The sequence below is a fragment of the Dendropsophus ebraccatus genome, chromosome 12 (genome assembly GCF_027789765.1).
Source record: "Dendropsophus ebraccatus isolate aDenEbr1 chromosome 12, aDenEbr1.pat, whole genome shotgun sequence".
Lineage (NCBI taxonomy): Eukaryota > Metazoa > Chordata > Amphibia > Anura > Hylidae > Dendropsophus > Dendropsophus ebraccatus.
Genome location: NC_091465.1, coordinates 79,829,809 through 79,851,467, shown reverse-complemented (window position 1 = coordinate 79,851,467; position 21,659 = coordinate 79,829,809). Strand labels below are relative to the sequence as shown.

General features: G+C 47.9%; 2 protein-coding genes across 3 annotated transcripts in view; both read right to left on the bottom strand.

Moving 5' to 3' along the window:
* The window catches only part of ETFB (electron transfer flavoprotein subunit beta), a 37,852-nt gene extending 20,860 nt beyond the window's left edge, over nucleotides 1–16,992 (bottom strand). For both annotated transcript variants that reach the window (XM_069946860.1, XM_069946861.1), the window contains exons 1-2: nucleotides 16,886–16,992; nucleotides 2,767–2,925 (exon numbers count right to left, since the gene is read on the bottom strand). In XM_069946860.1, the coding sequence (XP_069802961.1) occupies nucleotides 2,767–2,925; nucleotides 16,886–16,939 (213 nt within the window). In that variant the 5' untranslated portion in view covers nucleotides 16,940–16,992. The remainder of the gene's footprint in view (nucleotides 1–2,766; nucleotides 2,926–16,885) is intronic.
* A 2,649-nt stretch (nucleotides 16,993–19,641) lies between these two features.
* LOC138769198 (proline-rich protein 36-like) lies at nucleotides 19,642–21,243 on the bottom strand. The gene is made up of 2 exons (XM_069947495.1): nucleotides 20,806–21,243; nucleotides 19,642–20,655 (listed from the first exon to the last, which is right to left on the bottom strand). The coding sequence occupies exons 1-2, from the start codon at nucleotides 20,811–20,813 to the stop codon at nucleotides 19,689–19,691; spliced, it is 975 nt and encodes a 324-aa protein (XP_069803596.1). The 5' UTR covers nucleotides 20,814–21,243; the 3' UTR covers nucleotides 19,642–19,688.
* Between the last annotated feature and the right edge of the window lie 416 nt (nucleotides 21,244–21,659).

Sequence of the window (21,659 nt, the reverse complement as noted above, 5' to 3'; positions counted from 1 at the left end):
TGAACACACACAGCACAGCAGGGGGCGCTGACTGAGCGCAGATGTCAAGAACCGCCGCTCAGCCCACACATCCCAACTGATGGGAAGTGAAGACGTCTTACAAGTCATTGTGAATCAACAGTAGTGAGAAGACGCCGGGAGGCTGCACTGCGGTCATTTCCATTTTTCAGGATACTCGCTAAACCTATGAATATACTGCAGGTTTCATCTCTATTCTGTATTGTTTGTGTAGTTCTCACATGCACCACTAGATGTCAGTACAGCATGTCACAGTCTAAACATGCAATAATATGTATATCGCTTTACGGCCTACAGCAAACTGCACATGGCCTTTGACTATCCCCATAGATGCGTTCACACACACGTCAGATTCGCTATGGAGAACTCTGCATTAATCCAAACCAGGAATCCCCATGAATCCCCAAAGCGTGCCAATTTTTGGTGTGAACTCCAGATGCTGGACTACAGTCATGTGAACGCAGCTTTGGGGGTGACTGGAGATGAGTGAGGAGAAGCCCTGGCACATGTTCTATAGATGTAGGAAGCAGGTGGAGCTGTTAACCAGGCCGCTCCATGCTGTATTGATGTTCTCATCCCTGCTCCCATTATAACGCTATTGATGGGATTTATGGGGCTTTAATGCTTTTAATGGTTTTTATACTCCCAGAGCGTCCTGAACTTTCCTTCTAACTAACCCAAGGGGGTCGGGCGGCTGATGTGAGACTGCTATACAAAGCTGACATCACTGCCCATCCCCCGTAACCACAGCGCACCTGGAGGAGCCCGGCGCAGGCATCTGCGGCCACTAATGCTTTATATCCAGGCTATTAGGATTATTATCCCCTCCCCCATAACGCCACAAGACTCCTAATAACTATCAACGCTCATTGCTGAATTACTCTAGGACATTTTAGGGGGGGGGGGGGGGGGTATAGCAATATGTGTAAATTGGTAAAAGAAGAGCGCCACCTTAAGACCAGGCCGTTCACTGCATAAATATAAACATCTTTGGCTCCTTTACAGCTGAATAAGAAGGCAGAAACACCATTCAGGAGCCTGGGAGAGCTGAGTGACAACCCCAAAGGGAGCAGTAATGGCAACTGAAATAATACAATACTCTAATAGTGGCAGCACAGGGATAGGAGATAGTGGCCGGTATGATGGGAATAACAACGCTATCTCTGTGACAAGATGTGTGATCTGCTGGACTGTGCTATGGAGGGGATAGTGGCTGGTTATTACCAGGGGACGGCCTGATGTGGCAGTCCTGTGTATGGACAGTCTTACACTCATTACAGGGAACGCCTCATCACTTTTATGCTGCCCGAACAAGTCACCAGGGCGGATGCAAGCGGCTTCACCCCGCCCACTGGCAATGATTGATAGATCTCTCCCTAAGGCCAAACAAAGGCTGGTGAGGCCGGGAGAAGCCGCTGGAGACATCCAGATGACTTGTGGTTCAGGCAGCATGAAAGTGATGATGGGTTTCCTATGGCACTGGCGGTGCTGCTCTTCATACAACCCTCACCCGAACCAGCAACACATACACATTGTATCGAGATCTGCACAAAATATATATAATAGCTGTGTATCCTGTATATAGGACATATATAATAGCTGTGTATCCTGTGTATAGGACATATATAATAGCTGTGTATCCTGTGTATAGGACATATATAATAGCTGTGTATCCTGTGTATAGGACATATATAATAGCTGTGTATCCTGTGTATAGGACATATATAATAGCTGTGTATCCTGTGTATAGGACATATATAATAGCTGTGTATCCTGTGTATAGGACATATATAATAGCTGTGTATCCTGTGTATAGGACATATATAATAGCTGTGTATCCTGTGTATAGGACATATATAATAGCTGTGTATCCTGTGTATAGGACATATATAATAGCTGTGTATCCTGTGTATAGGACATATATAATAGCTGTGTATCCTGTGTATAGGACATATATAATAGCTGTGTATCCTGTGTATAGGACATATATAATAGCTGTGTATCCTGTGTATAGGACATATATAATAGCTGTGTATCCTGTGTATAGGACATATATAATAGCTGTGTATCCTGTGTATAGGACATATATAATAGCTGTGTATCCTGTGTATAGGACATATATAATAGCTGTGTATCCTGTATATAGGACATATAATAGCTGTGTATCCTGTGTATAGGACATATATAATAGCTGTGTATCCTGTGTATAGGACATATATAATAGCTGTGTATCCTGTGTATAGGACATATATAATAGCTGTGTATCCTGTGTATAGGACATATATAATAGCTGTGTATCCTGTGTATAGGACATATATAATAGCTGTGTATCCTGTGTATAGGACATATATAATAGCTGTGTATCCTGTGTATAGGACATATATAATAGCTGTGTATCCTGTGTATAGGACATATATAATAGCTGTGTATCCTGTGTATAGGACATATATAATAGCTGTGTATCCTGTGTATAGGACATATATAATAGCTGTGTATAGGACATATATAATAGCTGTGTATCCTGTGTATAGGATATATATAATAGCTGTGTATCCTGTGTATAGGACATATAATAGCTGTATATACTGTGTATAGGACATATAATAGCTGTATATCCTGTGTATAGGACATATAATAGCTGTATATCCTGTGTATAGGACATATAATAGCAGTGTATCCTGTGTATAGGACATATAATAGCTGTATATCCTGTATATTAGGGTCACAGGTCACACAGCGGTTCCTCACCTGACATTGCTGGGGGCCACAGCTGACCGCGATGATCTCACTGACAATCTTCTTCTCCTTTAACCTGACGGCTTCTTCCACCGCGATTTCACAGAACGGATTCATTGAGTGTTTGACGCCATCGGTGACCACGCCGGTCTTATCGGGCTTCACCCGCACCTGATGAATACAGCGAGACAATAGCTGGTTATACAACACGGTAACAGGTAGCGCTGACCATATCACACTGTGTAATATAGAGGGAATGAGACCCCCTATAAGAGCATTAGTAAAGCTGGACCACTATTCCCTTATAACCAGGCTGTGCTTCATTTTCTTACTATCTCCCAATATCTCTGCTTGCTGTCAGACTATGAATGAAGACATCCATAGCTCTGCTCACAGCTGAGGGTTTGTTACCATTGCATCTAACCCAGATAATCCTCTGATTGTATATAGCTCCTCCTGACCTTTAGTTGCAGCTTTAGGGGCTTATCCACCTCCTGGATTTAGCTGCATTTTCCATACAGGATGTCACTTATTCCCATGTATATGAAAAATGGGCTTAAAGGGGTTGTTCACAAAAAATAAATAAATAAATTAAAAAAAAAAACTTTCAAATCATCTGGTCCCAGAAAGTGCCAGTGATTTACTTATATTAAAAAAAAATCTTCCAGTACTTATCAGCTGCTGTATGTCCTGCAGGAAGTGGCGTATTCTTTCCAGTCTGACACAGTGCTCTCTGCTGCCACCTCTGTCCATGTCAGGAACTGTCCAGAGCAGCAGCAAATCCCCATAGAAAACCTCTCCTGCTCATCAGGCTGGAAAGAATACACCACTTTCTGCAGGACATACAGCAGCTGATAAGTACTGAAAGACTTCAGATTTTTTTTTTCTTTAATAGAAGTAAATTACAAATCTATATAACTTTCTGTCACCGATTGACTTGAAAGAAATTTTATTTCGGTGAACTACCCCTTTAAAATTTACCGTGTGAACGACACGTATGAAAACAATGGGACGCGGTACGTCTTTTGGTGCACTAGTCTTTCCATGTTCATCCTGAGCCTCCTGATTCATGTAATTAATACCAGACCTGCAGTGAGGACTGACACAGAGCAGGGCAGAGGCACACTTCAGATTTGCCATTCGGGGTCTGGGTAAAGCTGGAAGACCCCTGCGGGCTCCTGTATTACACCCGTATACATCTCTCCTACACGTTGTACAATGCTGGTTGTCATTCTGCTAAATTAAAAGCCATTTCTCTAAAGGTCACTTTTTTTCTTCCTTGCTTATTAATGAATCATTTTCCAATTACGTTGCGGAGCGGCGTTGTGCGCCCTACAGCCGGCTCCTGTGTCAGCAGAATGCGATTAGAGGCCGCAGCCGCTTCCCTGCCTCCCACCTGCAGCAGAGGTTACACATTCATCCAATCTGGAGGCTGAAGAGCATCTCAAGGACGGGCGGCTGGTGTGCCTTGAACAGATGCCAGGAGGGAGCCGGTGTGCTGTCCCTCCCCGGCACTGCAGAGCCGCGCCGCACTGGACCGTTCAGACAGCAGAACACCTTTCCTATCACACTGTTCACAATCTCCTCCGATACCAGCGCTACCAGATAAGGAATATGTTAAGTCAAATCTCATTTGTGCTATGGGGAAGGAAGGAGGAGGGGGTGGGTAGGGGATACAGAAAAGAAGATAGCAGCTCCTGTAGCTATATCTGTACTGCCGGAGCTCCCCCTGATGGACATGAGGTGTAATGACATGCCAGGACACAGGAGGACCTCTGCCGTGTGTTAGAGGATTCATACATGTAAATGAATGAAGTAGGAGTCCTATTAGTATGCAGTTCACACAGATAACAGCAGGGGGCGCCCAGGCACGTGGATGAGGAAGCTTCCTGGAATATATAAAAGGTCACCTTTAATGATGCTGGAAAAGGTGGCGTCTCATTACATTACACAAAGGGAAGAAGTGACTGTAACCAGCGCCCTGGATCACCTAGGTGCCTAACATCAGATACCTACACTGGGGTCATGTGTCAGTACTACCCCCTGCCATGCTGCTGTCAGTGTAGTTAGGATGTTCACCATAGGTGGCAGCTACGGCATCCAGGTGATAGAAGGCTAATATGTGACCCTGATGTGATCGAAGAGTGACAATATATTGCCGTCTATTATAACACATTGCAATGCCAAAGTAAGGCTGGGTTCACATTACATTTTTTTTTTTACACCATTTTTGCAAAAAGCGGATGAAAAAACCTCTGCATTTATGTGCATCTGTTTTTCCATGGATATAAACTATAAAAAAAAAAAAAAAAAAATAAAAACACATCTGTTATTTATTTTTTTTTATTGTGCACAAAAAATGGGGTTTACCACGTTTTTGTGTATTTTAAAAAAATGGATGTGCTTCGCTCCTTTTTTTTTTTATAATGGAAGTCGATGGAAAAACTGATCAAAACACACGCACACGAATGCACAGGTTCCTTCATCCGTTTTTTTGCAAAAATGGTTGAAAAAAAAAAAAAAAGTAGTGTGAACCCAGCTTGGTCGTCATTTACGCCTACATCAGAGCCTACACGTGTTATATAGTGATCTGGGGCTTACATAGAGGGACTTCGGATCACTATGTTCAGGAAATCCCCATCCATGTCCAGTGACAAAAGTTTTTTGTTTTTCTTTTCCCATCTATAATTTTTTTTTTTTTTAAATAATCAAAAGTTGTATGCAATCCAGAGTATCACCACTAGAGGTCAGCAAACCTACGCCGAATCAGCCACTGATTCATTTTACATTGATAAAATCATCCGCCTTTAGTGATCGGACTGTCCGGAAAGTCAGCTCTGAGGTTCTGAGGTCCCCGGGGTCAGATCCAACGCACCTCAGTGTTATAAGTGACTTTTATTGGGACGCTACTATTTCAAGACTAAATGAATTGATGACCTTACTGAACGTAGACTCCTTCCCCATCAACTCATCATGCAGACGACAAGCCCCCATACAGCTACAGGGGTTCTTGGCTAGACGTCCCACTCAGCCAATCAGTGGCTGCAGCGGAGAAGAGCACTGATTGGCTGCGCGGGATAAGCAGACGCTGGGGACCTCCGAAGCAAGCCGGAGCAGGGAGGTGGTGATGTATGCTCCAGCCACCGGGGGGTTAACTTACATACTCGCAGCAGGATGTCAATCCCGCTGCGAGTATGTATTCTCATTGGGATGAATGGGCACTGGATCTGCAGTGAATTTTGCTGTGAAATCCGCTGCGGATCCGGTGTGTGTAAAGGAACCCTAAAACAGATTTTTTTAAAACTGATTGCAAAAACGCAGTGTGAACCCAACCTAAACAAAACTCCACGAATTGTGGAATTTACAATTTTTGGGGGGTTATTTATTTTTTGTGCAATTACAGCAAGTGAAAAATTCCAACATTTTGCTTGTGGGACGGGATGATAAAAAAACAAATAAAAAAAACCCTGCATCTTCAAGGTCCAAAAGGACTGTCACTGAAGAGTTAAAAAAATATATATATATATCTATAGACACATATAGAATAATTTAAGTGCCTGTCCCCTCTAAAGCTGCAGGGTCCTATAAAGATTTGTGTGAAGAGATAGAACTCCTCTGCCGGACCACCACATACTGTGTTACCTCGCTCCTACTATAAGGCAAGCTTAGGCTTATAGTGAACCAGGAAGCTCAGGATGAGCAATGTTATAGACTCATCCCAGAGAAAGGAATGCTGGCGTGCAGGAATCGTGGGAGAAGCGGCGGGATCATTGGCATACGCCGTAATCGTCTTCTCCCAGATAGCGGAATAATAGAATACGTGAGATTTGGAAGAAAAGAAAGAGACATTAACTAAGAAGACAGATGCAGCATGAAGAATTAAACCTGTCCCCCTCATCAGTACGCGACTCCGCATCTACACCCGCCATCAATGTCTATTGAAGCTGCCCTTTAAAGGGGTTGTTCAACCGGAAAAAAAAAATGTTCAGATCAACTGGTGCCAAAAAGTTCCAGAGATCTGTAATTTACTTCTATAAAAATTATATAATATATATATATATATATTGTGGACATGTCACTGGTAAAGTGCTCGAGGGGATGTACATCTCACCCAGGTTGATACATAGTGTGAGATGGTGAGTCCAGGAGGCATCTGTGCTCAGCAGTGTTATGCTGCTGAGCTATTATTTATTATTGCCGGGCCTGGACTTACATGGAATGGCAGGTAGGTTTTGGTAGTGGGACTTGCCATTCCCTCCCCCTCGATCCAGTGTGGGTTTTGGGATCAGGTGAGCTCTGATCCCAATCAGCCTGAGAAGGCAAAAGGTGGGCTCAGTATACAGGTCCTGGCTCTCAGTCAGGAGTGAACAGCCTGCAGGCTGGGTTTGCTGCGAGCAAAGGATACTGTCGCTGCTGGGGGGCTTACTCAGCGACTCTGCTTACCAAGTGCCAGATAGGTGACCGGTTGTTAGTAAGTGCCCGGACGGGCAGGACCTTTTGTTTTGTTTGTTCTGAAAAGCACGGTATTGCTATTTTTCTGTTATGGACTGTTTATGACACAAATAAACACCAAGCTGTTTTTTATAAGTCCAAGTTTGCTGACTGAACTGTGTCCAAACACACCATCCCCCGGGAAGATCCCTACAATTGGTGCTGCGGAGCGGGCAAAACGGTTGCTAGGGGCAACGGTGTGCATCAACTTGGCTACAGCTGCTTATGTCCTGGGTGAAGGCTGCGGCTTCACTCCAAAAACAGACAAGCAACATGGAGGAGATGATGAAGCAGTTAATGCAAGTGAGTCTGCAACAGCAACAAGCTCTGACAGACGCTAACCTGCGCCATGAGCAGGCTCTGACAGCCGCTAACCTGCGCCACGAGCAGGCTAATCGGCAGCAACAACAGGCTCTGACAGATGCGAATATGCGCCACGAACAAGCGATGGCCCAACAACAGAGACTTATTGAGCACCTGATAGCAAAGCAAGAGGCGTCTGCAGGTGCTAATCCCCAGCTGGTGGCAGCAGCCGCGCCAGAGACTTTGTCTGTGAGAAGAGCCGTGCAGCGTGCGCTGCAAAAGATGACTGCTGATGACGATGTTGAGGCCTACTTAACTGTCTTTGAGCGTGTGGCTGAGCGAGAAAGGTTGCCATCCACTGAGTGGGCAGAGGTCATTGCTCCCTATTTAACAGGCGAACCTCAAAAGGCCTATTATGACCTCAGTGAGCAAGAGGTCAAAGACTATCCTCGGCTAAAAGCAGAGATACTCGCCCGACTAGGAGTTACTGCTGCTGTCCGTGCCCGGAGGGTCCGCAACTGGAGCTACAGTCTGGACAAGTCAGCGAGGTCCCAGATGTATGACCTGATTCATCTGGCAAGAAAGTGGTTGGAGCCAGATACCTCTACTCCTGCCCAGATCCTAGAGAGGGTCGTGATGGATCGCTACCTCCGTGCACTTCCTGCTGATCTGCAACGCTTGGTGGGACAAGGCGACCCTAGGAGTGCCGACGAACTCGTCAGCCTTGTGGAGAGGTTCCAGGCGACCGAGGACTACCTCCGTGATGTTCCTACAGCACCGTCACCTCCCCGGAGTGCCAGATCTGTGCCGTCAGCTGGTAAGAGACTTCCATCTATTGGGGGAGTGTGGAGGGGTGCTGATAGAGGGAAGAGCGCTCAGGAGGTGTCTCAGGGGCAAAAGACTGGTGGTGGTCCCCGGTGGCTAAGTGGCCCTAAAAAGGACTCCCTGCCAAGGAGACCAGGCCCTATCCAGTGCTGGAGATGCCATGAGACGGGACATATGTCTGCCCATTGCCCTCTTACCACTGAGCCCATGGAGTGTGACGCTAGCCGGCGTCAGTCGCTATTTGCGGAGCCGTCTTTTGTTGCAGTCACTGGACTAGAGACTGAACCACAAGTCTGCAACATTACTGTAAATGACTTCCCTGTTAAGGCGTTGCTGGACTCAGGAAGCCTTGTCACCCTGGTGCATGCCAGCCTGGTGGCTGGGGACTTTGTGCCAAAAAGACATATGAGTGTGGTGTGCATACATGGTGATACAAAGGTTTACCCTATAATACTGGCTAATGTCGGGACTGAACTAGGCGCTGTACAGTATGAAGTGGGTGTGGTTAAAAACCTTATGCATAATGTGATATTGGGGCGTGATTTTCCATTGTTCTGGGCTCTATGGGGAAAACAACAATCCCCTGAAAGGAGTGAGGAGACCCCTAAGTCTATTGCATTACCCACGGTAACTGATAAAAATGTACAGGATGAAAATGATGCTTTTCCTTTGCAGGTCCTGGCTGGTGAGGAAGAGGCTCCTCCCACTGCGCAGAATGTTCCAGACTTAGAGGTGTCTAGGGATAATTTTGGTACTGCACAATTACAGGACCCCACTCTCAAAAATGCGAGAGAGCAGGTCACTGTTATGAATGGGGTACCTCAGGAACCAGAAGCTGAGAAAAAGTTTCCACATTTTTCTATGACAAATGATCTCTACTACAGAGTCACTAAAATTAATGATGAGGTGGTGGAACAGCTTCTGGTGCCTAAGTCGTACCGGCGTCAGGTACTCGACATGGCTCATAATCATGTCCTTGGGGGCCACTTGGGGACAGATAAAACACAGGAGAGAGTCCTCCAGAGGTTTTATTGGCCTGCGATTTATGCTGACATAAAAAAATACTGTGAGTCGTGCCCCACATGTCAGCTTAGCGCTCCAGTGTCGCATTTTCGCAGTCCTTTGGTCCCACTCCCCATCATAGAGGTACCTTTTGACCGGATCGCAATGGACTTGGTGGGTCCCATTGTAAAGTCGGCTAGGGGACACCAGTACATTCTAGTTGTGTTGGACTACGCGACCCGCTATCCTGAGGCTGTACCCCTAAGAAACACTGCCTCTAAAACCATTGCACGGGAATTGTTTTATATGTTTTCCAGGGTGGGGATCCCCAAGGAAATCTTGACCGACCAAGGTACCCCATTTGTGTCAAAGGTAATGAAAGAGCTATGCAAACTGTTTAAAATCTCACACCTACGTACCTCTGTATATCACCCACAGACAGACGGGTTAGTGGAGAGGTTTAATAAAACCCTGAAACATATGTTAAAAAAAGTGGTGGAAAAGGATGGTCGTGATTGGGATCACTTACTACCTTATCTGATGTTTTCTATTAGGGAAGTACCCCAAGCGTCCACAGGGTTCTCTCCCTTCGAATTAGTCTATGGTCGTCACCCTAGGGGTTTGTTGGATATAGCGAAAGAGACATGGGAAAGTGAGTCCACCCCATACAAGAGTGTTATAGAGCATGTAGCACAAATGCAGGACCGTATAGCCACTGTAATGCCCCTAGTAAGGGAACACCTCCAGAGGGCGCAAGAGGGCCAAAGCAGAATTTACAATCGTTCTGCAAGAATCAGGACATTTAGCCCAGGTGACCGGGTACTCATACTTGTTCCCACGGTAGAAAGCAAATTCTTAGCAAAGTGGCAGGGTCCCTATGAAATTGTAGAGAAGATCAGTGAGGTCAACTACAGGGTACACCAACCAGGTAGAAGGAAGCCTTTTCAAGTTTATCACATAAACTTGATCAAGCCCTGGAAAGACAGGGAATCCTTGGTGGCGACAAATCCTGTTGGTCATCTGTCACCACCAATCCCTCTGGTCAGGATTGGTGACACCCTATCGGTGTCCCAGAAGCAGGAAGCTAAGGAGTTCCTGCAGAAAAATAAAAACAAGTTTTCTGACCTACCAGGGCGTACGCATCTCATTAGTCACCATATTGAAACTGAGCCTAGAAGCAGAGTAAACCTTAAGCCCTATAGGATACCAGAAGCCCGGAGGGAGGCGGTATCATCCGAGGTAAAACGTATGCTTGACCTAGGAGTCATTGAGGTGTCCCAGAGCGAGTGGTCCAGCCCGATTGTGTTAATCCCAAAGCCCAATGGAACTTGGAGGTTCTGTAATGACTTTAGAAAGTTAAATGAGATCTCCAAGTTCGATGCCTACCCCATGCCCAGGGTAGATGAGTTGATAGAAAGGATGGGTAATGCCAGGTACATAACTACCCTTGATCTTACTAAGGGCTACTGGCAGATCCCCCTCACTCCTGAGGCTAGAGAGAAGACTGCGTTCTCCACCCCTGATGGGCTCTTCCAATATGTAGTGATGCCATTCGGGTTACATGGAGCCCCTGCCACTTTTCAGAGGTTGATGGACTTGATTCTGCGACCACATCGGGATTACTCTGCTGCCTACCTCGATGATGTGGTCATTTTTAGCCCGGATTGGGAAAGTCACCTCTGTAAGGTCCAGGCGGTGTTAGATGCCATAAGTGATGCGGGGTTAACCATCAATGCAGAGAAGTGTGCACTAGCCTTAGAGGAGGCCAAATACTTGGGCTACATTATTGGGAGGGGGTTAGTGAAACCACAACTAAATAAAATCGAGGCAATACAGAATTGGCCTCAACCCCTCACAAAGAAACAGGTCAGAGCTTTCCTGGGTATTACGGGCTATTACCGTAGGTTTGTGCCAAATTTTGCCTCAGTTGCAGCCCCACTAACTGACCTGACAAAGGGTGCGAAGTCCGCAATGGTGACATGGACTCCAGAGGCCGAGAAGGCTTTTCAAAGCCTCAAGTCTGCCCTGTGCCAACAGCCTGTGCTAGTTACCCCTGACTTTAGGCGAGAGTTTCTAGTACAGACAGATGCCTCTAACACAGGGTTAGGTGCCGTCCTCTCACAGGTCGTGAATGGCGAGGAGCACCCGGTGATGTACTTAAGTAGGAAGCTATCCCCGGCCGAGAAAAACTATGCCATAGTTGAGCGAGAATGTCTGGCAGTGAAGTGGGCCCTAGAATCCCTGAGGTACTACTTACTAGGCAGGAGGTTTAAGTTAGTGACAGACCATGCCCCCCTAACATGGATGAAAATAAACAAGGAGAAGAATGCAAGGGTGACTAGGTGGTTTCTGTCCCTACAAAACTTTAATTTCACTGTGGAACACCGGCCAGGGAAATTACAGGCAAATGCTGACGCCCTATCAAGGGTACACTGCCTGTGGGGACAATACGCTCAGCCCTCCGGTCTGAAGAAGAGGGGGGGGATATGTGGACATGTCACTGGTAAAGTGCTCGAGGGGATGTACATCTCACCCAGGTTGATACATAGTGTGAGATGGTGAGTCCAGGAGGCATCTGTGCTCAGCAGTGTTATGCTGCTGAGCTATTATTTATTATTGCCGGGCCTGGACTTACATGGAATGGCAGGTAGGTTTTGGTAGTGGGACTTGCCATTCCCTCCCCCTCGATCCAGTGTGGGTTTTGGGATCAGGTGAGCTCTGATCCCAATCAGCCTGAGAAGGCAAAAGGTGTGCTCAGTGTACAGGTCCTGGCTCTCAGTCAGGAGTGAACAGCCTGCAGGCTGGGTTTGCTGCGAGCAAAGGATACTGTCGCTGCTGGGGGGCTTACTCAGCGACTCTGCTTACCAAGTGCCAGATAGGTGACCGGTTGTTAGTAAGTGCCCGGACGGGCAGGACCTTTTGTTTTGTTTGTTCTGAAAAGCACGGTATTGCTATTTTTCTGTTATGGACTGTTTATGACACAAATAAACACCAAGCTGTTTTTTATAAGTCCAAGTTTGCTGACTGAACTGTGTCCAAACACACCATCCCCCGGGAAGATCCCTACAATATATATATATATATATATATATATATATATATATATATATATAGAGAGAGAGAGAGAGAGAGAGAGAGAGAGAGAGAGAGAGAGAGAGAGAGAGAGAGAGAGAGAGAGAGAGAGAGAGAGAGAGAGAGAGAGAGAGAGAGAGAGAGAGAGAGAGAGAGAGAGAGAGAGAGAGAGAGAGAGAGAGAGAGAGATCGAGATCTTGAGTCTTCCAGTACTTATCAACTGCTGTATGCCCTGAAGGAAGTGGCATATTCTTTCCAGTCTGACACAGTGCTCTCTGCTGCCATCTCTGTCCAGAGCAGCAGCAAATCCCCATAGAAAACCTCTCTTGCTCTCTGGAAAGAATACACCACTTCCTGCAAAACATACAGCCGCTGATAAGTACTGGAAGACATGAGATTTTTTTTTAATAAACTACAAATCTCTGGCACCAGTTGAAATTTTTTGGGGGAACTATTCCTTTAAGACCCCCCCTCCCCACCACACACAAAGGGCTGGAGGAATCTGCTCATCATTAGACATATCTCCTGCCCAGACGGTGAAGGTGTCTTCGCGGATAAGTGAGGAAATCTGTTTATACTTCTATTTTCCGCCTCCTCCTCCTCCTCCTCAAGAAACAAAAAAGAAAAGCGGATAAGTGAAGGACCGAGGAAGCGATGAGCGAGCGGCGTCTGCGCCATCTCCATACAGACCATCTGCGGCGGCTGCAGCTTCTTCATCATCATCAGAGGACGACACTTCATCTGGAGGAAGATGAGAAGCGGCAGATAATCCGCCACCGCTCATGTCTCCTCATTAGTCCCTCAAGTCACCAGTGAAAGGACGCTGCGCCAGTCCCATCCACCTCTATATAAGCTAGTGTCCTCTGTTATCAGCCACTCAGAGAGAGGGTACACCACCTATCTTATAATGCTATCGTAATGGGGGTCCCCTAACTCCGGGGCCAGAGGGCAGGGGTTGGTGGGTACCTTAGAGGGTGCTTTCTATCCTACGTCCATTCATCACGGCTAACATCCCAGTGTCCGGGCTGGCCTCCCCAGACTGGAAAGCAAAGTTGCAGGAGGGTGCAAACGTGACAGCCACACACCCTCCGAACCTCACAGTGTCACTACTGATATGTCACTCTGGGTGCTCAGACCCCACCAATCACTAGATAGAGCAGGGAGAAGCACTGGACTGAGCACTTCTCTCCCAGACTCATTGCAGGTTCTATGGTAAGTCTATGGAGCCTGTCTACTACAAGAGATAAAGCAGTAAGCGGGGAGTGAAGCGCCCAGCCGTACGATTCTCCTGGCTCTATCTAGTGCTAAACAATTCTGTCTATATGTGGCCCCTCCCACCCACCACCAGCTCCTCCCCAGCTGTATCTACTAATAAGAACAGATACTACACAGTATGTGATTTTAAAGGGGTGGTTCACCAATAAAAAAAAAATATTTCAAACCAAAAACTGCCAGTGATTTGTAATTTACTTCTATTAATAACCTCCAGTCTTCCAGAACTTATCAGCTGCTGTATGTCCTACAGGAGGCAGTGTTTAACAACAAAAAAAACAACAACTTTCAAATCAACTGGTCCCAGAAAGTGCCAGAGATTTACTTTAAAAATCTTTAAATTAAAAAAAAAAAAAATCTCCAGTCTTCCAGTACTTATTAGCTGCTGTATGTCCTGCATGAAGGGGTGTATTCTCTCCAGTCTGACACAGTGCTCTCTGCTGCCACTCCTGTCCATGTCAGGAACTGTCCAGAGCAGGAGAGGGTTTTAATGGGAATTTGCTGCTGCTCTGGACAGTTCCTGACATGGACAGAGGTGGCAGCAGAGAGCACTGGAGACTGTCAGACTGGAGAGAATACACCCCTTCATGCAGGACATACAGCAGCTGATAAGTACTGGAAGACTGGAGATTTTTTTTTTTTATAGAAGTAAATTAAAAATCTCTGGATTCAGTTGATTTGAAAGAAAGATTTTTGGTTACCAACCCATTTAAAGGACTGAGAAGTGAGGGGATTGTGCACTGCTGCGGCACGCTGCCTCCCAGAAGTGTTGTCCTAGGGGCTGAAGCTTCTCCAGAACTTCCTCTGGATATAGGGCCCCCTTCTCTGGGATTGGTCTAGAAGCAAGGTTCATCCTGAGCTCTCTGGTTCATGACTAGAGGATTTACAGGTGACAATCTGACACCAGGGGGCGCATTATCTCACACACTGTAACTACTAATAAAACACTGCTGTGTCCTGATCTGGAGCCATAACACACAGCACACTCCAGCACCGGCTCCAGGCACACACTCCAGGCACCGGCTCACAATGTGACCACACTCACCATAGAGAGGCACACACTCCAGGAACCGGTCACCATAGAGAAGCACACACTCCAGGAACCGGTCACCATAGAGAAGCACACACTCCAGGAACCGGTCACCATAGAGAAGCACACACTCCAGGCACCTGTCACCATGGAGAGGCACACACTCCAGGCACCGGCTCACGATGTGACCACACTCACCATAGAGAAGCACACACTCCAGGCACCGGTCACCATGGAGAAGCACACACTCCAGGCACCGGTCACCATAGAGAAGCACACACTCCAGGCACCTGTCACCATAGAGAGGCACACACTCCAGGCACAGACTCACCATGGAGAAGCACACACTCCAGGCACAGACTCACCATGGAGAAGCACACACTCCAGGCACAGACTCACCATGGAGAAGCACACACTCCAGGCACCTGTCACCATAGAGAAGCACACACTCCAGGCACCGGTCACCATAGAGAAGCACACACTCCAGGAACCGGTCACCATAGAGAGGCACACACTCCAGGCACAGGTCACCATAGAGAGGCACACACTCCAGGCACAGGTCACCATGGAGAAGCACACACTCCAGGCACAGAGTCACCATGGAGAAGCACACACTCCAGGCACAGAGTCACCATGGAGAAGCACACACTCCAGGCACAGAGTCACCATGGAGAAGCACACACTCCAGGCACCGGTCACCATAGAGAAGCACACACTCCAGGCACCGGTCACCATGGAGAAGCACACACTCCAGGAACCGGTCACCATAGAGAGGCACACACTCCAGGCACCGGTCACCATGGAGAAGCACACACTCCAGGCACCGGTCACCATGGAGAAGCACACACTCCAGGCACCGGTCACCATGGAGAAGCACACACTCCAGGCACCGGTCACCATGGAGAAGCACACACTCCAGGCACCTGTCACCATGGAGAAGCACACACTCCAGGCACCTGTCACCATGGAGAAGCACACACTCCAGGCACCTGTCACCATGGAGAAGCACACACTCCAGGCACCGGTCACCATGGAGAAGCACACACTCCAGGCACCGGTCACCATGGAGAAGCACACACTCCAGGCACCGGTCACCATGTCCCCCTTCTTCTCTGCCTACAATTCTCCCCTCCCTCTAATAGGAAGAAAAGCTGCACAGACGCTGTAGGGGATGAGGGGGGGTTAAGGACTATAGAGGAGCACCAGCCAAAGCCTGAGGGTGACAGGTGACTATAGTGACCCCCAATATCCCCCTCGGGACTGGAATGCTGAGATAGGAGGGGCTGTATGTTGGGGTCCACACAGTGTACAGCTGCTGTAGCATCCATCATCCATCACCCAGCTTATAGCAGCTCTAACCGTTTAGGACTCTTCCCCTTCGGGCAGCCATGTAGTGTCAGGAGCCCAGCAAACAGCTCCCCATATCTCAGCTTCTGGGACTCCTGCAAACTGTAAGGTATGCTGACAACCAGACACAGCTCCTCCCTCTCCTGACAACCAGACACAGCTCCTCCCTCTCCTGACAACCAGACACAGCTCCTCCCTCTCCTGACAACCAGACACAGCTCCTCCCTCTCCTGACAACCAGACACAGCTCCTCCCTCTCCTGACAACCAGACACAGCTCCTCCCTCTCCTGACAACCAGATACAGCTCCTCCTCCTCCTGACAACCAGACACACCTCCTCTTCCTTCTGACAACCAGACACAGGCCCTCCTCCTCCCCTTCCTGACAGCCAGACACAGCTCCTCCCTCTCCTGACAACCAGACACAGCTCCTCCCTCTCCTGACAGCCAGACACAGCTCCTCCCTCTCCTGACAACCAGACACAGCTCCTCCCTCTCCTGACAGCCAGACACAGCTCCTCCCTCTCCTGACAGCCAGACACAGCTCCTCCCTCTCCTGACAGCCAGACACAGCTCCTCCCTCTCCTGACAGCCAGACACAGCTCCTCCCTCTCCTGACAACCAGACACAGCTCCTCCCTCTCCTGACAACCAGACACAACTCCCCCTCCTCCCTCCCCCTCCTGACAACCACACACAGCTCCTCCTTCTCCTGACAACTAGGCACAACTCCTTCTCCTCCTGACAACCAGGCACAGCTCCCCCCTCTCCCCGAGCTCCGGCCGCCTCACCTTCACTGCATAGTCTATGACCCGCTTGACACCGACCAGGGCCCGCAGCGCCATCTTTTCTGCCGACTAAAAGAAGCGTGTGCGCCGCCAACCAATCAAGTCCTCCATATCCACAAGAGCCAATCAGCAAGTCACCCACCGCAGCCAATCAGCGAGTTCAACTTCTACAACAAGCCACGTGCTCTCTCTGTACCGTCCAATCACGGAAGCGACTTCTTTGGTGACGTATATTAGAGGTCGAAGCGGACTGCTGCGGGCGGCCATGTTTGATTTGGGCAGTGGGAAGTTACTCTTTTATGTGGGAAGAGGGAATTTGTGAAAGTCTACTAATAAAATCTATGAAAGTAACCAATCAGATTCTATTTACAATTTTCATTGGGCTTAAATGAAAGTATTTACCTGAATGGTTGCTAATACACTAGTTTGAATAAACTATTCCATATACTTTGTGCATAGACGTCAGATTGGATGCAGAAGTGATGGTAAAATAAGATTTAACCCTTTGTAGTTATACAAATCACATTTTACAAATAAAACTATAAATGGACGCCATTGCATAGTATGGCCACTAGATGTCGCTGTAATACACACATATGCTTCCCTCCCATAGGCTCTGCCTCTAAATGTCCTGTCATTGAGAACATACTGTAATGAAGACAAGAAAGAGGAGGTATAGCCTGGAACAAGTTTTCATTCACTGAGAGCAAACAGAGATCTTAAAAATAGTAAGTAATGGAATAGACTAAAAAGTTGCAAAATGTCTTTTTTTTTACATTGATTAAAGGGCTACTCCGATCCCAAGAAGTTATCCGCTATTCACAGGATGGTCTGAAAGAAAAGGGGGCGTGTCCTAGTGTGGTATAGCCAAAGTTATGTAAGCGCCTTCTAGATGAGAAAGCAAAACACTCAGCTGGTGCTAGGAGGTACAACACTATGGCACGCTTTATGGCCAAGGCACCACAGTCCATGGAGGATCACCACCTGAGACTTCCGAGGCAGAGAAGCAGAGTTACCCCGGACCAGGTGAGGAAGTGCAGAAAGGATTCCCCCAGCTCAGCGAGATCACACATCCATCCATTCCTCAGGCACCAAGGAAGGCTCAGGAGTGAGAAAGGCTCGGTTTTATCTTCGAACCGAAACGCGTTTCTTTTATTATAATATATCTGTTGTATATATACCGCCAGTGTGGTTCGACCTATGTAAATTCTATATGTTCTACCTGCGCTCAACCTCGCATTTCTTATGCTGGTCTAAGTTACCTCTGCCTCTTTATTCACAGAATTAAAGGGGTTATCCAGCGCTACAAAACATGGCCACTTTCTTTCAGGGACAACACGTTTCTTGTCTCCAGTTCAGGTGCAGTTTGCAATTAAGCTCCATTCACTTCAATGGAACTTAGCAGCAAAACCCGGCTCAAGCTGGAGACAAGAGTGGGGCTGTCTCTGGAAGAAAGTGGCCATGTTTTTGTAGCGCTGGAGAACCCCTTTAAGGATAGCTAGCTGATTGGTGGGCAGTGGCCTAGCTAGGATTCATGGGGCCCATAACAAGAAACTGGGTCCTGGACTGGATTCAGGACCCTATGAATCCAGTCCAGGTTCCTCCCACCAATGCATATACTCACATGACCCAAAGGTGGATGGTGCAAGGCAGCGTCTCTGTGGGGGTGTGGGGGGAAGAGGGGGCTGGAGGAGCCAGGTGCAGGCAGCGGATGCCACTGTAGGCAGTGCTTGTCTAAGCTTTCTGCTGTCACTGTCAGGCAGGCAGGAAGGCAGCCGACGGGAGGGCAGGAGGTACATGCAGTGGATGGCACTAGTGGGCAGTGCCTACTCCAGCTGTCACTGTCCAGTGAGGGTGTACTGATGGGAGGGCAGGAGGCGCAGACGACGGCCACTACTGGCAGTGCCTGTGGACCCACTGTCACTCTGGGGGAGGAAGGTGCTGTTGGTGAGTGAGCCAACTGCTAGTACCATGGAGACAGACCACGTGTCTTGCCTATGGGGGCCCGGGCACCATAGCAGTCACGTGGCCTGCCTCCATGCTAGCTACGTCACTGTTGGTCCAACTCCTGGGAGCCATTCTCTATGTTCAGTGCTGGACACTACTCAGCGGCCCCGTAGAGAATGAATGGAGCAGATGAGCAGGTGCTCTGTTCAATCGGGGGGAGCATGTTGCCTGTGTTCACTTAGGGTCCCAGTGGTCAGACCCCTCCAGATCAGCTTGTTATCCCCTATCGTATGCATAAGGTGTTGCTTCTTGAGATAAGAATGCCCCTTTAATCTTAATAACTGAAAAATCAGGACCAATCCTTTCCCAATATCCTGTAGGAGGCCTATGGTCCTCATGGGATTCTCTAGCTCAAGACTCCCTCATGGGCCCGAGCAATGATCTCCCGCAAAGCTGCTTAACAAAATCAGTGCTATGTACTCTATAACATGGCTGTCCTTTTCAGTGTCCTCCATGTAACACTAAATTTCCCCTATAGAGGTACATAGCTTCCCCTGTGACACCAGCCTACGGCAGCCTAGAGAGGCTGGACCTGTACGGTCCCATGATAGGGTGTCCAGGTGGGATTTCCTGCCCAGCTTTTTCCCTCAAATATTCGGGTCACATGATGTAACTGTGATGGGTGACCAGAAGTGGCAGCCCTAGTCTCCAGTATTGGCTGCTCGGCTTGTGTAAGATCCCCTGTGTCTCCTACATCAACCTCCCCTCCCCCCCCCACACATCACCAATAACTAATAATGACTCAGACACCATTGATTGCATTATTTTTTATTGACCACAGGATTTCATGGAGATCTACTCAGTAAGTAAGCCGATCAGGTTCTCTCCTCGCCCTTAGAGGGTAACGACTTCCATGTCTTCTAGGAGTTGCCGAGTTCCTGAGTTGCATTCTTGGCATCCTAGCTGGTCTGCCTTCCCAGTCATCTGCCTCATCGTGTGGCGGAGTCCTCATCCTACGACGTGGAGAAACCCTCATAATTGGAATCTCCCGTTGTGGAGAAACCACCGTAGAAGGAATCTCATGTTGTAGAGGAGCCCTCACATCATTGGTGGTGGCCGTGGAGCTCGGACGAGAAGTCTTTGGTGTTGCTCGTGGTTGAGGCTTTACAGGAACAACTGGGATCTCCTTCCTGGGTATTGTTCCTAGTTCCACTTCCTTCTTGATTTTTATTTCTTGAGGAACTTTCACTTGTGGCATCAAACTGTTGGTGGTGCCCATTGAAGTGGAAGGTGGAACCTTTTCATGGAGCCGCGAGACGTTCATGGTGACCGCCACTGAGGCTGAGCGATTGATGTGTGGGACATTCATAGTTGGTCCTGGGGATGGAGAAGCTCTTTGTGAAGCACTTTCAAGTGACTTTGGAGCATTGTTGGTGGCCCTTGAGGTTGGATGTGCCATCTTCGGAAGCTTTTCTGACACCACTGGGGCACTGGTAGTAGCCACTGGGGTAAGAGGAGCGGTGAGTAGCACATATGCCGGCAGCACTGGAGGACTGGTAGGCAATGAGGTGAGAGGAGCAGTGAGTGGCACATTTGCCGGCAGCACTGGGACACTAGTTGTGGCCCCTGGGGTGGGAGGAGCGGTGTGTGGCACATTTGCTGGCACTACTGGGACACTAGTTGTGGCCCCTAGGGTGGAGGGACCGGTGAGTGGCACATTTTCCGGCAGCATTGGGGCACCGGTGGTGACCTCTGAACCTGGAGATACCTCTAATGTTGGTTGAGCCGCATCATTTTCAGGGTTGTCCTTCTTTCCAAAAATGTGTCTGAAATTGAAGCCAAAGAGAACAATTACTTATGTGAATGAGGCCCCAGCATCATGGCGCAGGGAACATATACCACTCCAAAACACTGAGCCAAATCCGGTGCTGCCACCTACAGGCAAAACTATAGGAAAACCATATGTATAACCTCACCGAAACATGTTTCCTCTGCCTGGGATATAACCGATCCTGCGCTGGTTTGGTGGTCGGTAACGTTCCTCCTCTGTGGTCGGGCCTGCGCTGGATCGGCGTCTGTCCTCTTCTGGCAATGTGAAGTGCAGGGTGATCTGTTCTTAGTTCTTTAGTGCCAAATGTGTGATGTCATCATGCTTTCTTTTGTGATGTCATCACCCTCCATACTGCCCAGCTTTGCATACAATATACCTGTTAATAACTGGAACCTACCACTCTGCACAATGGGGGGGTTACTATCCCTGGCGATCTGCCATACAATGGTACAACCTAACCCTATTGCTATAGAAACTGATTTCAATGTTTTTTTCCTTAAAAGGCCGTTCCTCTTATGGTGATGTCATGCAGATCACATGACCTTGGTCATCGCCATTTATAATGTGAGGGGATAAAAACCCCCATCAACCAATGGTGGTGACCTTTATATTGGGCCTCAGTAAAAATGTCTTTGTTGCCCATAGCAACCAATCAGAGCGCAGCTTTCATTTTCTCACAGCATTTTAAGAAGTGAAAGCTGAGCTGTGATTGGTTGCTAGGGGAAACAAAGACATGGTTACTGGTAGACCTGTCACGCATCGGGATCCCGCAATCCGATCGTGGGGTCACAATGTGTGGCGGGGCAGCCGGAGGCCTAATCATGTCTGCCAGCTACAGAAGCCTCTGAGGTCAATCCACAGGCCGGGTCCCACAGACTCAGTTTAGCCGCCATTTTATTGGACAGACTTCATTTTGGCCCCAAAAAAAGACATTTGTGTGAACACAGACTAAAACTGACATTATAATATATATATATATATATATATATATATATATAT